Source organism: Pongo pygmaeus, chromosome 1 (genome assembly GCF_028885625.2).
Source record: "Pongo pygmaeus isolate AG05252 chromosome 1, NHGRI_mPonPyg2-v2.0_pri, whole genome shotgun sequence".
NCBI lineage: Eukaryota > Metazoa > Chordata > Mammalia > Primates > Hominidae > Pongo > Pongo pygmaeus.
The window spans coordinates 63617886-63638927 of NC_072373.2; the positions used below are offsets into that span (position 1 = coordinate 63617886).

General features: G+C 37.7%; 1 protein-coding gene across 5 annotated transcripts in view; it reads right to left on the bottom strand.

Annotated features, from left to right (window-relative positions):
- The window catches only part of HMCN1 (hemicentin 1), a 448248-nt gene that overhangs the window by 22787 nt on the left and 404419 nt on the right, over window positions 1–21042 (bottom strand). For 4 of the 5 annotated variants that reach the window (XM_054449377.2, XM_063647968.1, XM_063647964.1 and 1 more), the window contains 11 exons: window positions 18868–19038; window positions 18508–18678; window positions 17641–17811; window positions 17291–17461; window positions 11816–11965; window positions 11410–11547; window positions 10278–10399; window positions 9143–9380; window positions 4115–4177; window positions 2977–3096; window positions 2338–2472 (listed from right to left, as the gene is read on the bottom strand). In XM_054449377.2, coding sequence (XP_054305352.1) covers window positions 2338–2472; window positions 2977–3096; window positions 4115–4177; window positions 9143–9380; window positions 10278–10399; window positions 11410–11547; window positions 11816–11965; window positions 17291–17461; window positions 17641–17811; window positions 18508–18678; window positions 18868–19038 — 1650 coding nt within the window. Of the gene's footprint in view, window positions 1–2337; window positions 2473–2976; window positions 3097–4114; window positions 4178–9142; window positions 9381–10277; window positions 10400–11409; window positions 11548–11815; window positions 11966–17290; window positions 17462–17640; window positions 17812–18491; window positions 18679–18867; window positions 19039–21042 lie in introns of those variants that run through there. The other variant, XM_063647969.1, reaches the window with a different exon arrangement.

Consider the following 21042-nt stretch of genomic DNA (forward strand, 5'->3'; position numbering starts at 1 on the left):
ATTACCTTGGGCAGTATGGCCATTTTCACAATATTGATTCTTCCTATCCATGAGCATGGAATGTTTGTGTCCTCTCTTATTTCCTTGAGCAGTGGTTTGTAGTTCCCCTTGAAGAGGTCCTTCACATAAAATGTGGCACATATACACCACGGAATACTATGCAGCCATAAAAAGGATAAGTTCATGTCCTTTGCAGGGACATGGATGAAGCTGGAAACCATAATTCTCAGCAAACTAACACAGGAACAGAAAACTAAACACCGCATGTTCTCACTCCTAAGCGGGAGTTGAACAATGAAAACACATGGACACAGGGAGGGGAATATCACGCACCAGGGCCTGTCGAGGGATTGAGGGGGTGGTTAGGGGAGGGATAGCATTAGGAGAAATACCTAATGTAGGTGATGGGTTGATGGGTGCAGCAAACCACCATGGCACGTGTATTGCTATGTAACAAACCTGCACGTTCTGCACATGTATCCCAGGACTTAAAGTATAATAAAAAAAAAAAGTCCTTCCTTCTTATAGTCGTCTTTCCAATAAACCTGTAGATATAATCAAAACTTTCCTCTCATAACCAAATCGCTCTCTCAGGTCCATACTCATCTCAAGCTCCTGCCACTTCTCTCTTGCTATATTCCAAACCCTTCAAAAGAAAAATCACCATAGTTGGGCTCTTCACTTCCTCACCTCACATTCCAGATTGCCAATGTCTCTTATTGTGTACTTGTTTTCTATTTGACATCTTTTAATTTAACCTCTCAAAATCTACAATGTGTTAACTTACATAAACACAGATGTGATCATATACCTTTTTTTTTTTTTTTTTTTGAGACAGAGTCTCGTCACCCAGGCTGGAGTGCAATATGATCTCAGCTCACTGCAACTTCAGCCTCCTGGGTTCAAGTGATTATCCTGCCTCAGCCTCCCAAGTAGCTGGGATTACATTTGTGAGCCACTGCACCTGACTGTGATCACATACTTTTAAAAGATTTTTCTTAGTGCAGTTTTTTTTTTCTTCCTCTTCCTCTTTTGGTTGGGCTCCCTTCTCCCTTTTTACCCTTCTTGCCCACCAAAGGCAAACAACATTAACTATCTAGTATGAATAATAATATATTTCTTCTGCAGCCACATAAATATCTCCACCTAAATATATAGGTCCATTTCCTTTTTTCTTTGGTTTTTCCAGTTACATACTCTTTTCTGCAAAATTATACATACATTCCTACATCTGAATTTTTCTCATGGATGCCCAATGGTTCATGGGTGTAGATGTACCATGCTTCATTTATTGATAGACATTCAGTTTTGGATCCACTGTCTTTTTCTCTATGAAAAATCCTGATAGCAGCTTTGTTTATATTTGCCTAAACTTGGAGGCAACTAAGATGTCCTTCACTAGGTAGATAAACTGTTCTATCTAGATAATGGAATATTTATTATCGAGCAATTAAAAGAAATGAACTATCAAGCCATGAAAAGGGGTGGAGGAAACTTAAATCTTACTAAGTGAAAGAAGGCAATCTGAAAAGGCTGCACAACTGTATGATTCCAACTATATGACATTCTGGAAAAGGCAAAACCACAAAGACTAACAAGATCAGTGTTTGCCAGAAGTTGGAGGAAACAGAAATGATTCGGTGAAGAACAGAGAATGTTGAGGGCAATGAAACTATTCTGTACCACACTATCATAGTGGATACATGTTGTTATAAATTTTTGCAAATCCATAGAATGTGCAACACCAAGAGAAGCTTAATCTAAGCTAGACTCTGAGTGATAATGATGTGTCAGTGTAGGTTTATTGACTGTAACAAACGTACCGCCCTGGTGTAGGATATTGATAGTGAGGAAGGCTGTGTGTGTGGAGGGAAGGGGTTATATGGGACTCTATGTACTTTCTACTCAATTTTGCCGTGAACCTAAAACTGTTCTAAAAAATAGCCTATTAAAAACATCATTCAACAAACATTCTGGCAGTCTTATGCAATGGAATTTTATGAAATAGATTTTATTGGACTGTGTAGTATGATCTCAATCAAATGGTAACAGGCAAATGGTCACTCAAAACCACTGTGCTATACGTATTTAAAATAGCTGTGGAATATATCTGAATAAGAGCTTATGAAGAGGCTCAACTTATAAAACATAAAATGAAGTTCAGGTTTAAGTCCTCCAGAGAGACAGGAGTCCCACTTGCTGGATATCTCCTCATTCTCTCCCTTTTATGTAGTCCCTTCCTCTTGGAGTTTCTGAGACAGTTAACTTTCAAGGAGTCAAAAGGTAGGTCTAATTCTTACTGTCATGAACATAAAGAAAAGGCCTCCATTTTTATACCTTGGCAACTCAGCCCATCAGAGGTTCTTCGAAAGCCACTTCCACAACGGACCACACAGCGATAAGATCCAATCGTATTGTCACAGTCCTGACCAGCATGGCAGGTATGCCTACCCAAAGCACACTCATCAATATCTGCAACAGAGGGAATCATTCAACTGAGGTGAGCTGAAGAACACCCAGCCTAAGAACCTGCTGTGAAACAGGGATACAAAAAGCAGTGAAGGACCCTTGAAACTAGAAAAGAACAAGAAGGACTAAAGTTTTTGGTTGAGTCACTTCAGGTGGGCTAAATAGCTGACAAACTCACAGCAGCATGATGTGATTAATATCTTCATAGACTGACTGATTAATCAGACCACTTATAAATTAGGTGTCTTTTAAGAAGTTACTTCTTCTTTCTGAGATCTTGAGTGAGGTGCTCCAGGCATTCCTGCCTTGAGAGTGCCCCACATGCAGGCAGTGCATGAACAGTGTTCCTGCTTTCTTACTTTCTCAGCCCAGTGGAGACCTTCTTTGTTTGTTGCCAAGGTGTGGGCAGAAGTAGTAGGAAAGAAGATAATGGGTCTATCATACTTTTTCTAGGTCAAAGAAATCCTTGACCCATTGCTTCAATGTGTTTATTAGATTTGTGAATACCTTGACAAGTTCTTCCATCTGCAGCTATGGTGAGGCCTTTAGGGCAGGAGCAGTAGTAGGTCCCTATGGCATTGTGGCAGGTGTGGGAGCAGGGATTCCCTGCTGCACATTCATCCTCATCTGAAAGAAGAAACAAAAAGGCCCAAATCAGTATGTAAAATCTTTACTTTCTGGGAGTTATTAAAGCCAGTAAAAATAATTGCTTATAGAGGCCAAGAAGTTGAATCAAATACAATAGAAAATGCTTTAAGTGCCACAAAATGAATTCACTAAATAAAAATAATTTGAGGCATCTGAGTTATCCTTGATAGTGAATAGATGGTTAGGTTATATCCTAAAACAACAATGATAATAGCTAAAATATATTTATCATCTACTGTGCTCTAAATGCCTTTTACCTGCTTTAACTCTTTCATCACAGAATTCCTAGGAGATAAGTATTTTTATTACTATCCTCATTTTGCAGGACAAAACTGAGGAATAAAGAAGTTACATAAATTGCTTTAGGTCATATAAGTCATTATTGGCAGGGCTGTGATTTGAACCTGGGCAGTCAAAAGACCACCTCTTTATCACAAGACTATATTACATAACCTACCAATGAAAGAAAAGCACTGTGTATGTAAATGTAAGCTCCTCAAGCCATTTACTTAGCGGTTATCTGTACCTCTCTTGTGTTGGTACTTTGGTGGGATAAAATTGGTTTAATCATTAGTCATAAGTCCACAATCCTGCCTGTCCTCTGATTAATTCTAGGGTTAAGTGACTTAATGTTGTATTGTGGCTCTCTCACACCTATGGCAATCAAGCCACCAGAGGAAGTATAGTGTTGTCTGTCTGCTCACTCCACATCTATACTTAGTCATTATCTCTGACACAGTTGGCTGTGGCCAAATTCAGAGAACATGGGCTTTGCAATTAACTTAAATTCAAATGTAGCTCTGCCACTTGATGCTGAGTGGTTGTCGGTAGTTTATTTGACTTTTCTACATCTCAATTTCCTTAGCTGTCAAATGGGATGTTTACAGAACTGTTGTGATGATTAAATACCTAGTGAAAGGGCAATAGATATCCATTAATGCTATCCAATATTGACATTTTCATTGAAAGAAAACCCTTTATTTATCTCTGTACTTACCAGCACAAAAAGGTCCAACTGAGTCTAAGGTAAACCCGGAGGGGCACTGATTACTGCGATCTCCTACCACAGAGAGGAAAGCAAAGTTAACTGGCTTATTAGAATAGTTGCCCCTCGTTTCTTTCCAGTCCCATCTACCCTGGGAAGATATGCCAAAGATGAAACACATGATGCAAAAATGCAATAGGTGAAAATAAGCATGCATGGAAAACTTTTCCTGTTTCCAAACCAAGAAGTACATGAATCACAGTCCAGAGATTGTTGACAAGATGCCACTGGAAGCAGGTTTTGTGTGTAAGTTGTTTACATCAATAAAAAAAATGATGTGATAACTAACAAGGGTCCAAGATAAATGTATATGCCAGGCATAACCACGGGCAAAGTCCTATTCTTCCAGCCATTACTATCCTGTTTTACTCTAGAATGAGAAATGCTGTTTTCAAACAACTTAAAATAATTTGTGCCAGTGAAAAATAGAAACTCTGTGAAGAATCTCCCTCCTTTTGTGGATCTCCCCCATTAGCACTATTGAGGATTTGGGTCAAAATCACCCACGTGTGACCAAGTATTTTCCTTTTCATCTAGTCAAAATAAGGGGAAACAGGCATATTGTAATAGAAAAGATTTAAGTTAGCCAGGCGTGGTGGCTCACGCCTGTAATCCCAGCACTTTGGGAGGCCAAGGCGGGTGGATCACAAGGTCAGGAGATTGAGACTATCCTGACTAACATGGTGAAACCCCGTCTGTCTCTACTAAAAATACAAAAAATTAGCTGGGCATGGTGGCGGGCACCTGTAGTCCCAGCTACTCGGGAGGCTGAGGCAGGAGAATGGCGTGAACCCAGGAGGCGGAGCTTGCAGTGAGCCGAGATTGTGCCACTGCACTCCAGCCTGGGCGACAGAGCGAGACTCCGTCTCAAAAAAAAGAAACGATTTAAGTTAGATGTCAGAAACAAAAAAGCTAACAAGAACAAGAACAGGTTAGTTAAGAAACCTCTTTCCTGAAAGCATCCGAGTCTTCCTGCTCATGCAGGGGGGTGGTACTAGGATAGATGGGACAGAAACATCTAGGGCATATTGCTAAGTGATCATTGCACGGTTGCTGTGTGTGTGTCACAATTTAGATTCCACTTAGTCATTTGTTTATACATTCTTTAACCAGTTAGGTTGTGTGGGACACTGCTGGGGACATAATTGTGTAAAAAATATGTCATGTAAACATAGTTATTATCTGATAGTAGTTTTAGGTTTTTGGTTATAAATAGGGGAGCTATCTTCTAACAGGTGGAATTTGGGAAGTTTTTTGGGAGATACTTTGGTTGTCATAATAAGACTATTAAAATTCAGTGAGTAGGACAGGTCCTGTGGCAGGAGACTTTCATGAAAGTAAGAAATCTATAATTATCTAAGCTTTGAATGTGTTTGCCGTATATTAAGCATTTTTCACGATTTATATAGTGAATTTTCTAGGAATGCAATTTGCATATAAATTGATGGCTGATTGGACTGTTTCATTCAGAACATTACTAAGAGTTGCTTAATGTTCCCAGAATAATCATACTAGGATTCAGTATGTGTTTGAGTATACAACTACTTCTTTCTGCCCAGAGATTTTCATATTAAAATGTGTAATGTTATTATGAGTTATTTTCCTTATATTGATTTTCATATTATAGTTAAAGTGTGTTACTTTGAATTATGTTACAATTTTTATTTCGAGATAGTAAAAGGCAATAAAAAATATTTGCTTATAATGTATGATAATAGTAGAAACCTTGAAAAGTATAAAATTCTGGTAGTCTTGTCAAATGGAACAAACTACTGCTGAGATCTTGATGTTTTTCCTTCCAGTCAATTTTGTGAATACATACTTAGAAATTAAATTTAGGATATACAGACTGATAATTGCCAAGCTTGACTAATTATAAAAATCATTTGAAAATCCTATTAAAAATATAGGTTCCCTTGGTCCCATTTCTACTAGAATTGCCAAGAAAGAGACCTGGGAATCTGTGTTTTTAATGGGTGTAAACGTTGTCTTATAATCACCCACAGGTGCGCAACCCAGGTTTGGCTCATACAGTGCTTTTCAGTTATTATTGTCATGAACATTCCCCTTTGTTACTTGTTTACGGGGATGCTGTCAACACCTAGAACAATGTTTAGTACACAGTAGGCACTCAACAAATATTTGTTAAATGAATAAATGAGCTAAATATTTCCAATTTCAGTGATTAAGTTATTATTATATAGCTGTGCCATAACTTACATATTTGTTTCCTACTTTGAGGATATTTAATATTTTTCTATTATAAATAACACTGGATAAAACTTCCTAAGCATTCATCTTTGGCTGTTTCTGTGATTTTCATAGGATAGACTCCCAAAATGAGATAACTGAAAAGATATGAACATTTGAAAGGCTATTGGAGACACACTGCCTTCCAGAAATGTTGAACCAATTTATCCCCCTGCCAGCAGTGTGTAAGGGTGTTCGCTTCCCCATACCTCTGTAATACTAGGCAGTCATCACCCTTGTTATAGTCAGAAAATAACTCATTAATTTGCATTTCCTTGCTTCCTAATGAGCGTAAACAGTTTCTTCACATTTGTCATTATTTACTGTTTTGTGAATTTGCCTTATGCATTTTTCTACTGAGGGTATTTGCCTCTTTCTGATTTTGAAGCATCTTTGTATGTATTAAGGTTAATCATGGTTGTCAATAACATGTGATGCAAATATTTTTTCTTGGAGCATACTTTACCTTCTCATTTCACTTTTTTTCCTTCCCATGAAGAAGTTGTAAAAAAGGTATTTGTAGTTAAATTTACATATTCCTTCATAATTTCTGATACTCTCTGATTCGTTTGTAAAATATACACTTTATAATTAATTTTAAATATAGTTTAAAGATATAAAAATATTTTAATGAGATTGACTTATATTAGTGAGTTTTCTCGACCAGTACTTTCCAAAAGCAAGAGTGCAGACCGGATATATTAGAATTATTTAGGGTCTGTGTTAAAAATACAAACTCCCAGACCCTACCGTGGACTTGCTAAACCAAAAATCTTTGTGCCCAGAAATCTGAACTTTCATCAAGCTCTCCAGAAGATTCTAATTTCACTGCATCCATACTTAGCTCTAGTCTAGACATAACATAATTTGCTAGTTAAGCTACTAGGAATGCAAGCTTGCCCCCTAATGGTTGTTCAAAAACAAATTGCAAGTACACAATTCTTAAAATTGACAAGAACCATGACACATATATTGGATGTAATTCATAGAATCATAGTGTCCAAGGATAGTAAGGGGCCTTAAAGGTCTTACAGTGTGTTTCTTTATATTGTGGGACCCAGATCCCCCAACAAACACACTTAAAGACACCACAAAGATCTTTAAGCAGTTTTAGGCTTGGAAGATGTACACAACTAGGTAGAAAGTGTAATGACTTTTCAGAAATCATTTTAATTCATCTAGTTCCAGATGGTAGAAATTCACTTATTTGTGCCCAGTTATCTTTTTTTTTTAAATTAGATGGAGTACTGAAAAAAGTAGAAACAGAAGTTAGATTTGAAAAGCAGGCATAATTAGGGAAAGAAAATGTAACTCCTCACTCTGGCAGCTCATTTCTTTTGTTCAAGTGGCATGGCATGCCATGCATGGCAATAGTAAAAGGTAGTGGTGACAATGGTGTGGGTGGAGGAGATGGGCTATGGGTGTCACTGGCTATGAGACTTCCTGAATCTGTGATTACCTCAAAAAATGTGTGCTTGTACTTAAAGATTATTATGATCTCAAATTTGATGAAGCAATTCTGATACAAATTGAAGAAAACAGTCATAAGCATGACTGATGGAAGCAAGAGTAAACACTGAAAATAAATTTTTAGCATACCTGCTAAACATGATAAAATAGTGAAGTTTAAAATTTACTTGGCTCTATTTTAGGAAAGCTGGCACACAGCAAAACACATTCACAAGGTAAATGTGAATCCTTTTAAGTGAACTCATGGGAGCCTAAAGTTCAAAGCTAAAGTCACATAAACATTTAATGTCTAACATGACTACATGCAAGAATCATCCCAGCATTAAAACCCCACAGAATATGGAATGTTAATTGCTGTGGTGGCTCTTATGACTGAAAAGGGAATCTCAGGAGACAGACACATCAAAGAACCACATAGCATAGATGGACTGCTTAGATCAAGGGTTGCAGAACCATGCTTGGAAAATGAAAAGCAGTTAAAAAATTATAACTTCCAGGAACAAGAAATGACAGTTGGAATCCTGATCATTGCTGCACAGTTTTAAAAAGCTGCTTTTAAAATATAGAAATTCTTTTTGACTAGTTTAGGTTAAGACACAGCTTTGTATTATGTTTCAGGAATTTAAAAAATTTCTTGACAAATGTAAAATTCCAAACAATAACAAATGGACTTTATTATTTGAATGAAAAGCATTTGGACACATTGTATGTTTTTCTTTGCTTGGAGATGGAGTTTTGCTCTTTGTTGTACAGGCTGGAGTGCAGTGGCGCGATCTTGGCTCACTGCAACCTCCGCCTCCTGCGTTCAAGCAATTCTCCTGCCTCAGCCTCCCGAGTAGCTGGGACTACAGGCACCCGCCCCCATGCCCGGCTAATTTTTGTATTACCATGTTGGCCAGGCTGGTCTGGAACTCCTGACCTCAGGTGATCCACCTGCCTCGGCCTCCCAAAGTGCTGGGATTACAGGCATAAGCCACCATGCCCCGCCACATTACATGTTTTTAACCCTCTCTGCATATATGGAATAGAACAACAGCAACCCCACTGTGTAGTATGAAGAAGTATATTAGTAAAGTAAATGTACTAGAACTCCAATTGGGTTGGCTTTTCCATAGGGCTTTACTTAACAAAAAGGCATAGACAACACACATGAAAAACCTGATATCATCATGTTTGTAGGCCTCAGTGTCCTTATTTTAAATTTTTTTAACCCTTTAGACTGGATGGCATAAAGATATGGATTTTCTTTTATCAAATTACCTTTGGATATTGAAGCATGAATTTTAAAACCCAGTGTCTCTTCTATCTGGTTATAGTCAGATTCCACAGAGGATGCATGAAGTGTTTCAACCAAGAAAGGCATTCTTCCCTGTGCCTGATCATAGAAAACGGTGTGGTTCCATGTGTATGGGATGCTGATGCCATCAATGGTGAACAGCCGGGTTGAGTAGGCGTACAGCTGCCCAGGACCTGTTTGAATGTAGTCCTCTGTGTAATCCTAAGGAGAACAATGTGGATTTGAAGATCAATATGGCTCATACTAATTTTTTTTTCCCTTAAGAGGACTATGAAATGCAGAATGAGGGGGGAAAAAGGATTAGGAGCTAAAAAACACACAACATGCATGATGGTAAACATTTAATATGTGTTACCTCTTTTAATCCTAATTTAATACCTATAGCTTTAATACCTTAAAGCTATAAAGTAGCTTTAAAACCTTAAAGCTATAAAGTAGCTTTAAATTGCCATAGTTTGCAGACTAGAAAAATAAGTTTGTAGAAATTAAGCAACTTTCTCATCATTACATTGGTACAAAGCGGTGGAATGAGGATCTGCTTGGCATCAAACCCTATGTTCTTTTATTTATTGCCTCCTTCATGAGAAAATGTATAGGGGCTAATAGAAATTGTATAATAATTGTACAGTAGTGTTCAGGAAATAACATAAGGTTTGAACCCTTTAATTATAACATAGTTGTTTCATAATTTTGCTGTCATAAATTTCAGTTTAATAAGAGACTCAAAGTTGTAGGTCATGAATAAACAAAGATGTGAAAGGGCGATTGTTATCCTTTAATTTCTGAAATATTTTATGGATGATACACAAAAACGTTTATGCAAGAATTACTATCCTTTTTGTCTAAAGAAAATTAAACAAATGCCTTACATCAAGTATTTGATCTTGGTCCTGATAGGGAGGGTGGTAAAACCATTAAGAGAGTTTGTAAAAACTTGTCCCTGAAGATTTTTAAACAAAGATCAGATAGTTATTTATAGCCTTGGTAGTTTGGACATTTTCCCCCACAGAGTGAACAAGTTATCTGTGCTCATTCTATGGGCCTTTCACTCATCATTACTCTAATAAGCAACAAAGACAAGTTATCCTGGCATTTTACCTTTACAGTGACTTCAGCAGGTGACTGAAGCTGTAGGACATAGCCACTCACAACGATATCTAGCAGCAAAGCACCATCGGAATCCAAGCCCCGGGCAATATGACTCATCTGCAAGATTTCTCCTGGGAATTACAAGACATTCATTTTGACAGCAAAACAAAATATGGTTTCTGTAAGCACAGAGCAGATTTACCTTACATACCAGTTCAGCTATGTTATTTGAGTTCAAACTTGAATAAGTATAGATGATGAGAACTGAATTAGCACTTAACCTCCCAATTAAAGAGTTAGGTTTATTGAATTCAGTTTCTTTTAACATTTCTTTTTATGTAGCAAAAAATGTGGCAAACGGTTACACGAATTTCATACTTTAAATTCACAGGCAATAACAAAGCAGTCTTATAAAAATGAATTGTCTGTGGCTGGCAAAAACCACTAGTCTGGCCACACTGCTTTGTTCTTTCTGATGCTTCAAAAAGTAACAAAGGACATCTGAGTAAGTGGATGCCCATGAAAAGAACCAATTGTCTTCTCCACTGATTAAATGTTGATTAAAGATAAGCCCTCCTCAAGCCCCTCTTCCTTAAAGGTCACTGCTATTGAGGCTGACCAACTGTGAAGAGGCTCGAAATGGAGCTCTCTAAACATCTGTATGTACACGGAAAGGGTCATGAATAGCTAACCCATACTCCTTAAGACTAGGGATAAGTGAAAAGCCTTTAGGTTTGCTTTGTTTCTATCCTTTTCATAAAGAATTGCTATAAAGTATCCTAATTGGATCTTGGTTTAAAGACAAAGGTCTTTAATTAATAACAGTAACTCATTTTCCTTCTTTGTTTGGTCTTTAATATCCTCTCTACGGATTTAAAGAGAAAATATTTTTAAAAAGAGAAGAAAGGAGAGGAGAAAAACTTTTAGGGTATAAAAATGACTGCTTGAGAACACATGGCCTCTTATGATCTTATGTTAGTACAAGTTTACAGGAAAATATGAAATTGCTTTTGTATCACTTATGATAAGATTGCATCAAAAAGTTTCAAATTATTCTATGTGGGAACAGGTATTTTTATTAACCACCAATCTTCATGGCATTTTTTATAGTAATAGAATATTAAATTCAGCTGACACTAACCAGTTGCAAATTCCACTTGAGTTTCTCTTTTGAAGACTGCATTGGTGAGGGTAAAGCCATTGACTGCTTCTCCTACTTCCTTTGCCGTTGTCCAATAAATGGGATTTAGAATAGAAACTATCTTTCTCATTGCTGAACCTAAAGAAAAAAAAGGATAAATAAAGTGACAGCAAAGTTTTTACAGTCTCTTTTATTGTCTTCACAGCATATTATTCACAACGATGAATTCTAAATAATGTTGAATACCAGAAACAAATACCAGTACCTCATGTATCTTTAAAAGCTTACCATACTTATGAGTTAGTAGTAGCATTCTCTAGAACTTTAATGGAAGTAATAAGATGAAGAATAAGATATAAGTTTTTAAAAAGAGGCTTATGAACAACATCTATAAGCAAAGACTTACCAAGACTACGAGGTACATTGGTAATTTTGGCACGTATTATTCTAGTATCAGAGTTAGGGCTATCAGTTATTGTGGCATTAAGGAAAGCAATTCCAAATTCAACATCATTAATATTGCCAATAACACTTCCTCTGGCTCGCTGGGGCCCACCTATTGGGGGAAAAAAAACATTCCTGGATAAGGATGCAATTTCATCAACATTACATGGGAGAAAAGAGGGCCAGTATTCAGAGATGCTACAAATCTTTTCTCAAACATCAAAAAGGTCATACGACATCTGAATTTAATAGTGAAATAAATAAGCTTTTAAAACATTCTACATTCACATAATACCCATCATCCCTCATAAATCTAGGATCCTTCTAATCTGTGCACATCATAGTGTTATTAATATTTCATAAGCCAAAGAATACAATCAATGTCCAGTCCCCAAACTAAAAATAATGTGTTGGTGGTGGTGATGACAATGAGAGTTTATTGAGCATGTCATGCATGATGGTAAACATTTAGTATGTGTTAACTGTTTTAATCCTATCGACAATTCTATAAGGTAGCTTTAAATAGCCATAGTTTGCAGACTAGAAAAATAAGTTTGTAGAAATTAAGCAACTTTCTCATCATTACACTGCTAGAAAGTGGTGGAATGAGGATCTGAATGTGGATCTGCTTGGCATCAAACCCTATGTTCTTTTATTTATTGCCTCCTTCATGAGAACATCCAGGAAAAGGAGATACTTCATCAACAAAACAGCTTCTAGGCCACCGCCAATGTAAACATGGATTATCTAAGGACATTGTTCAGTCTTGGGTTTTAGAGCGAGGATTTATCAAGTTCTTCATATTACAAATATATTGAAAGATGCTTAACTTGAGAGAGATTGTGCTTTTGCCAGTGCTACAAAATTCATACTAAGGTAATCTGGTTGCAAAACAGTTACAAATTTTTAAAAAAGGGCCTCAACATTAATTTCATGCCTTCTTTCTATTGTTCAATGAAATTATTGGTGACTAGCACAGAATAGGTGGTTAACGAATGCTTTTCAAAATGAATTTCATACTTTGACAAGAGAGGGCAACATACTGGGAAGTAGCTGATAGTCAAATTCATAAATATTCATTATCTGATGTCTTTTAATACATTTTAAAGCAATCACTAGGAATTTCAGATACTGTTATGTACAAGCCTATTTAGTTTTATCATACTTCGCTTTGTTGCTCTTTGCAGACACTGCATTTTTTTTTTTTTTTTTTTTTTTTTACAAATTGAAGGCTGTGGCAACCGTGTGATGAGAAAGTCTACTGGTGTCATTTTTGCAACAGCCTGTGCTCACTTTGTGTTCCTGTGTCACATTTTGGTGATTCTTGCAATATGTCAAACTTTTTCTTTATTATTATCTCTCCTAGGGTGTTCTGTGATCAGTGATCTTGGATGTTACTCTTGTAATTGTTTTGGGGTTTCATGAACCATGCCCATATGAGATGGTGAACTTAATCAATGTTTTGTGTGTTCTGACTGCTCCATCGACCACCAGTTATTCCCTTGACTCTCTTCCTCTCCTCGAGCCTCCCTATTCGCTGAGACACAATATTGAAACTAGGCCAATTATTCACCCTACAATGGTCTCTAAGTGTTCTAGTGAAAGAAAGAGTCTCGTGTCTCTCACTTTAAATCAAAAGCTGGAAATGGTTAAGATTAGAGAGGCAGGCATGTAGAAAATTGATGTAGGCCAAAAGCTAGGCCTCTTGTATCAAAGAGTTAGCCAAGTTGTGAATGCAAAGGGAGAAGTCTTGAAGAAAATTAAAAGTGCTACTCCAGTGAACACACAAATAAAGTGAAACAACCTTATTTTTTATATGGAGAAAGTCTGAGTGGTTTGAATAAAAGATCAAACCAGCCACAATGTTCCCTTAAGCCAAAGCCCAATCCAGAGTAAGGCCCTAACTCTCTTTAGTTCCACAAAGCTTGAGGTAGATGAGGAAGCTGCAGAAGACAAGAGGCTTAAGGACAGAAGCCATTTAAGCAACATAAAAGTGCAAGGTAGAACAGCACATGCTGATGTAGAAACTGGAGCAAATTATTCAGAGGTAGCTAAGTCATTGATAAAGGTGGCTACATTAAACAACTGATTTTCAATGTAGACAAAACAGCCTTCTCTTGGAAGAAGATGCTGGCTAGGAATTTCATAGCTAGAGAAGTAAAATCAGTGCCTGGCTTCAAAGCTCCAAAGAACAAGCTGACTGTCTTGTTAAGGGCTTATGCAGTTGGTGACTTTAAATTGAGGTCAATGCTCATTGTGAGAATCCTAGGGCCCATAAGAGTTATGCTAAATCTATTCTGCCTCTGTGCTATAAATGAAACAACAAAGCCTGGATGACAGCACATCTATTTATAGCATGGTTTACTGAATGTTTTAAGCCTATTTTTGAGACCTAACACTCAGGGAAAAAAAAAAAAAAAAAGATTCCTTTCAAAGTATTACTGCCCATTGACATGTGAATGTTCACTGCAGAAGTCTAATGGAGATGTACAAGGAGATAAATGTTGCTTTCATGCCTAATACAGCATCCATTCTGCAGCCATGGATCAAAGAGTAATTTTATCTTTCAGGACTTATTATTTAAGAAATACATTTTCTAGGCCGGGTGCCGGTAGCTCACTTGAGGACAGGAGTTCAAGACCAGCCTGGCCAACATAGTGAAACCCTGTCTCTACTAAAAAAGTACAAAAAATTAGCTGGGCATGGTGGTGGGCACTTGTAATCACTTGGAGGCTGAGACAGGAGAATCGCTTGAACCCTGGAGCCAGAGGTTGCAGTGAGCTGAGATCATGCCACTGCATTCGAGCCTGGGCGACAGAATGAGACTCTGTCGCAAACAAAAAAAAAACAGAAAGAAATATTTTCTAAGGCTATAGCTACCATAGTGATTCCTTTGATGGATCTGGGCAAAGTAAATTGAAAACTTTCTGGGAAGAATTCATCATTCTAGATGCCATTAAGAACATCTGTGGAAGGAGGTCAAAATATCAACATTAACAGGATATTGGAAGTTGATTCCCCCATCATAGATGACTTTGAAGGTTCAAGACTTCAGTGGAGGAAGTAACTACAGAAGTGGTTAAAAGAGCAAGAGAATTAGAAGTATATCCTAAAGATGGGACTGAATTGCTACAATCTTATGATAAAACTTGAATGAATGAGGAGTTGCTTCTTACAGATGAACAAAGAAAATGGTTGTTTGATATGGAATCTACTCCTGATGAAGATGCTGTGAACATTGTTAAAATGACAACAAAGGACTTAAAATATTACATAAACTTAGTTGATAAAGCAGTGGCAGGATTTGAGAGGATTGACCCAAATTTTGAAAGTTTTACTGTTGATAAAGTGCTATTAAACAGCATTGTCCACTACAGAGAAATCATTCATGAAAGGAAGAATCAATTGATGTGGCAAATGTCATTCTTGTCTTATTTTAAGAAATTGCCACAGCCACCCTAACCTTCCGCATCCACCATCCTGATCAGTCAGCAGCCATCAACATCAAGACAAGACCCTCTGCCAGCTAAAAGATTGACTTGCTGAAGGCTCAGATAATCATTAGCATTTTTTAGCAATAAAGTGTTTTAAAATTAAGTTATGTGCATTGTTTTTTAGACATGATGCTATTGGATACTTAATAGTACTACAGAATAGTGTAAACATAACTCCTATATGCACCAAAACATTCATGTGACTTGCTCTATTGCAATATTCACTTGTGGTGGTCTAGAACTGAATCTGCAATATCTCTGAGGTATGCTTGTATTATATATTGGAGAGAAATACAATTGCATTCAGCCTCAGAAAAATCAGTGAGTACTTTACCATTTTAATTTACACTACTTTTATTATTAATACTGAGAGAAAACATTTTTTCATGTTGATTCAGCCTTCATGGTCTGTACTACATTCATTTGTTTGCCACGAATTAAAGAAAAAAAAATGATGAGAGAAAAAAAAAAAAGACATGAAGCCTGCCTTCATAGAGCTTATGTCTGAATTGGGGAGAAAAACAATCTAAATCCCACAAATAAATGTGAGGTTGGAATGCACTACTATCTACTATTTAGGGAAGTTTGAGAAGGAAGTAAAAATAAAGAAGAACCTTAAAGTTTAAGTCTTAACTAAGCCAGGGAGGGCAGAAGGGCTTTCTGGGTAGGGGACAGAGTATGTGTCACTCTTTTGTGGGTAGTGGCTTGCCACATCTGAGAGGGCAAAAGCAGCAGAAAGCGTAGAGAGTAATGGAAGCCATGTTGCAAGATGATGCAGGAAAGTAGAGAGCCAGTCAGGGCCCAGTGGCCATTTTGGTTCTTATCCTTAGTCCTAAGCAGGCAGAAAGAGGAGTATTAGGACCACTAATTTACTTAGCTCTCTGGGTCATCGCTGACATTTTGACCCTGGTTCTCTAGTCTCACAGAGGGACTTGAGTCCCAGTGCTCAAAAGACTCCTCGTTCTGAATACCTGGCTGGGATCCCTGAAATCCTCTGCCAGACTCTGCAACCCAAACTGTCAACCTATTTGGACTTCCTGATGCCACCGGGGCCCTGCTACTAACAGAGGCTGAGCTACAAAGTGCATCAACTGAAGCTGACACCATGCCTCAGTTGGAGCCTCAAAGTCCTTGTTAATTAGTCGATAATGTTGAACAGTTGTTGATGGTAGTAGACTATCAACTTCCTTTAGCTTGTCTAGGTCCTATACATTTTTAAATGTAAATCTCTCTCACTCTGTCAAATGATCTTGATTTTTCAGGAACATTTTATTTCTAAGAAAACCTTAAAGCTTTGGAAAGTCTAATTGATATCTTGACACGTCAACAATATAAAACTGTTATTGTTGGTCTTCTTACAACCTTTAGAAGCCTGCCTTCTGAGACAGACAAGGTATTAAGTATTAGCTACCATTTCTTGGAATCCCAGCAAACTCTAAGGCCCATGAGTTATAGACTTCTGAATTTTTACATCACTTGCTAGATGCGATGCATGACTCAGGCTGAACTTGATAACTGAACTCCTCTTATTCTTTCTCCTCGGACTGAACTGATTCTTATTTTACTTCCCACTCTCATGTCCTTCAAATTCCCATCCACAGATGAACAGCCTCCAATTGCAGCTTTCTTTAGATATTTAGCCACTGCCCCACCTTACCTTCAGTCTGGAGTCTCAGCCCATTTTTCCCCACTCTGCCTTACCCTTTTTCCTGTCAAGGCTAGGACTATATCCTTTTACCAGGAAGCCTGGAAGGGAGAAAGCAGAGGCTAGAACCCAGCCTTGGGTTGATACAGAACTGTACCAATTATGAGCAAGAAAGCACTTTTTTTTTTTTTTCTAATTCCACCTCTCAGAGTTGGCATTGTTTTGTAATTTGTGGCACCTTTCTCTAATTTGCACAAAGGCTCTAAATGTGCTACCAAAGTCCAATTTAGTTGCTTACCTGGACATGCTTGTACATTACACCTGGTCACCTGAGTAGTGTCTCCGGGACAGGGACGCCCACCTTTAACTGGCACAGGATGGTCGCACAGCCGCTTCCGAGTCTTTTCACCTCCTCCACAGGAGGCAGAGCACTGGCTCCAACTATGCCAGCTTCCCCAACTTCCATCCACTGTGAACAAGAATGGAATGGTCACTGTTAAGAAATTGGCTTCAAAATTTTCAAAATCTACACTTTGGGTGGCCTTGCCTATACAACTTTCATTTTAAGGTCTGAAGCAATAGGGCTGCTACAATGAGCACTAAAAGAAATGCTTTACTTATTCAACTGCCAGAAATCAAGAGGCTCACCAGGACACATGTCAGTGTTGCACCTCTGGATCTGGGAGTCTGGTCCCCCACAAGCTCTTCCCCCATTGGAGGGAGGAGGGTTATCACATGTGCGGTACCGCCGCATCTGCCCTCCATTACACGTCCGGCTGCATGTTCCCCAGCCACTCCAAGGACTCCAGTTACCATGGGCTACAAGACAGAATAATCTGAGATGAAAACAGAGCCCCTAAAATGAGAAGTGGTCAACAATGACATTCATCCAAAAAGTATAAAAAAAAGTCTCTTCTCAGCACCTAAAACAAAACATGCAAGTCTATAAATAGGCAACTTCCAAAGGAAGATAGTTCAGCTTGGTTTTGACTAGAAACTGAGTATACATTCCTGTATTTGTGTGATTCAATTTAACATACATTTATTGAGTCTTAAAATATTTCAGGAGCTGGAGGGTATAAATGAGACAGGATCTCTGCTTTAGATAAGCCAAGGCTGTAAACTTCAGGATACAATGCAACTCAGATTTCCAGATATCAAGTTGCTGCAAGGGTCTAAAAATCCAGCTTGATGACTGCATTAAGGCAGAGAGCTGCCTGCTTGCCTTCATAAAAGAACTGTAAGCATCATGAAGAGTTAGCATGCAGGGGTGCTCTCATTCTTATACTCTGGGGCTAGTCCTATATAGAGCAAGTGAAATAGGACACAGCTCCTGCCCCTATGAATCGAAGACATCTAGGGTATTATACAGACACGACAGCAACCTTACAACATTCTGACATCCTAAACCAAAGATTGAAGAACCAAATAACAGAATATTGCAACTTTAAGGAATTAAGGTCATAATGAAACTTTATGAAAGTATAATGTTGACTCACTATTTCCAACACTCACTTGGGCAAGGGTCACTATTGCAAAAATCACTCTGGACATCACTCCCTTCGCATTTCCTTCCTCCATACTGGGGCACAGGGTCGGAGCAGTCCCTTGTTCTCTGTCTGGCACCTCCTCCACATGACACAGAACAGGCACTCCAACTGGCCCAAGTCGCCCACTTGCCATGAGCTGGAATAAGGGAAAAAGGTACATGCTTTCTTACTACCTAGGAACCATCGTGTTACACTCTGGGCATTGTTAGTTTGAGAGATGTTCTTGTGGGCACAGTTAGGATGGGATAGATTCTTGTTGACATACTACCTAGATAAGATAGGTAGATGTTAATTTATTAAGGTATAAACAGTGTATTTCTCTTACTTGGACAATGTCTTTCATTGCAAACTTGCATCTGTGTTTCTGCTCCATCACAGTAGGACCCACCAAATGCTGGTGGTGGGTTATTACAAAGTCTTGCTCTTGTCTGAGTACCTTTCCCACAACTTTCGCTGCATGTTCCCCAAGGCTGCCAAGCGCTCCATGCTCCATGAACTGCAAACACCCCAAAAGACAGTTTCAAGTCACAGAACCGTGCTTGTTTAAAACCAAAGTTATATAAATAAATTAACTCAGTAATGAGCTAATTATCCCCCAATCTAACAGAATTGAAACTGAACCAAATGAAACATAACAAATGATGATCTTTCTCCTTCTGGTTAGATTTTCAGAGGAATTTGTGTCTATAGGGAAATTCAGAAGGCTTACCTGATGCCAAGATAAATGTTTAAAATCACCCAAAGGAGCATTTTATTACAATTAAATTTACTCAAACTACCGTATATAAATATAGTCTGAGTGTTTAAGCCCTTAGCTAAGTATTTGTCTGTGTTCTTTGCTCTGGAGAAAGTGAAAAGAACTGGGAGCTTGGGAACAAGGCTGTGTAACAGATTGAGATGTGGTTATAGACAATACAAATATTTCCACAAAGATAATTTGGATCCTAGACAGAGAGACCACATCCTTAAGCCTGATTCAGCTTCATATCTATATATGTCCTTGGATCTTTCAACAACATGATGATTTGCACAGCTGTAATTCTTTGGAAAACTTTCTCCATTACATGTGTTCATGAATTAAAGTTCTGAATAACATACGAACCTGCTTCCTAAACAACATAAAAAGCTGACCAGTAGTTTCCAAGGAGTGATATTAAGGTCTTCCTTTTGGTAAATAACACATTACACCATGGGACCACAAGAGTGAAACAACCTTATGTTTTACCAGGTACATGGGCTGAGATTCAACATTATGGCTTTCCTTATATACAAGTGAATACCAGGTCATGTTTTTGTTTTCAGGGAACTTGCTAGATATGGAGCTCATAAAGTATGTCTTTTGGTCACCTGGTTTAATCAAAATATGAGCAGAAATAAAAGCCTCAAAGGCTGAGTGTAAATATTCTCCAGAACAAGTTGAAAACCATGTAATGAAACTATCATTTGTCTGCTTTGGTTAGAAAAATATTTTTAAATGCATGTTACAGTTTCTTATAATTAATGGGTTTCTGACTGAGTTGACTAATTATCCTTGTGCTTTGTAGACAAAAACACAGTCACACAAATCTATTTTAGCCAACAAGAATTTGCACTAAAAAGTATTTGGCTAAACCTCAGAGGAAAGAATAAAGCCTTTAAATATATGGCAGATATTCAAAACTACTTCTGTATTAATTCAGTCTGTGGATGCTAATAGCCCTCAAATATTGACTATATGATTTCAAAAATTCTGAAGTTCCAATTATTTTAATACATTTTATTTTCAAGGCTGTTGGTTAACAAAAGCCTCAGCCTCTTACAATATAATGCCATTTAATATAGATGCATTTTTAATTGGAGGGTTAACAATTGGGTAACATTTATTCATTTCTGTGTCATTTCTACTACATATAAATACAGGTTTTCAGCTAAAGACGTTTTTATTTTTATTTTTTAATCAATATGGAAAATCCTAACTAGAATTAGACTTCAAGATACAAAATGTTGTGGAGTTCAAGTGTTTCTTTTATAAGAATGGAATGATAGCAAGAAAAAAGGAAGAATGATAATATAAACTGGAGTCGGCATAAAACATCATGCTATCTAGATGACACAAAAAAACGAGAACTAAAAACACAACTACCATTTGACCCTGCAATCCCACTACTGGGTATATGCCCAGAGCAATATAAATTGTTCTACATAAAGACATATGCACCTGTGTGTTCATTAAGCACTATTTACAACAGTAAAGACAGAAGCAACCAAAACACCCAACAACAGTAGACTGGATAAAGAAAACGTGGTACATACATACCATGGAATACTATGCAGCCATAAAAAAGAATGAGGTCACATCCTTTGCAGGAACAGGGATGGAACTAGAGACCAGTATCCTCAGCAAACTAACTCAGGAACAGAAAACCAAATACTGCATGTTCTCACTTATAAATGGGAGCTAAAAAATGAGAACACATGGACAGAAAGAGGGGAACAACAAACACTGGGGCCTACTTGAGGG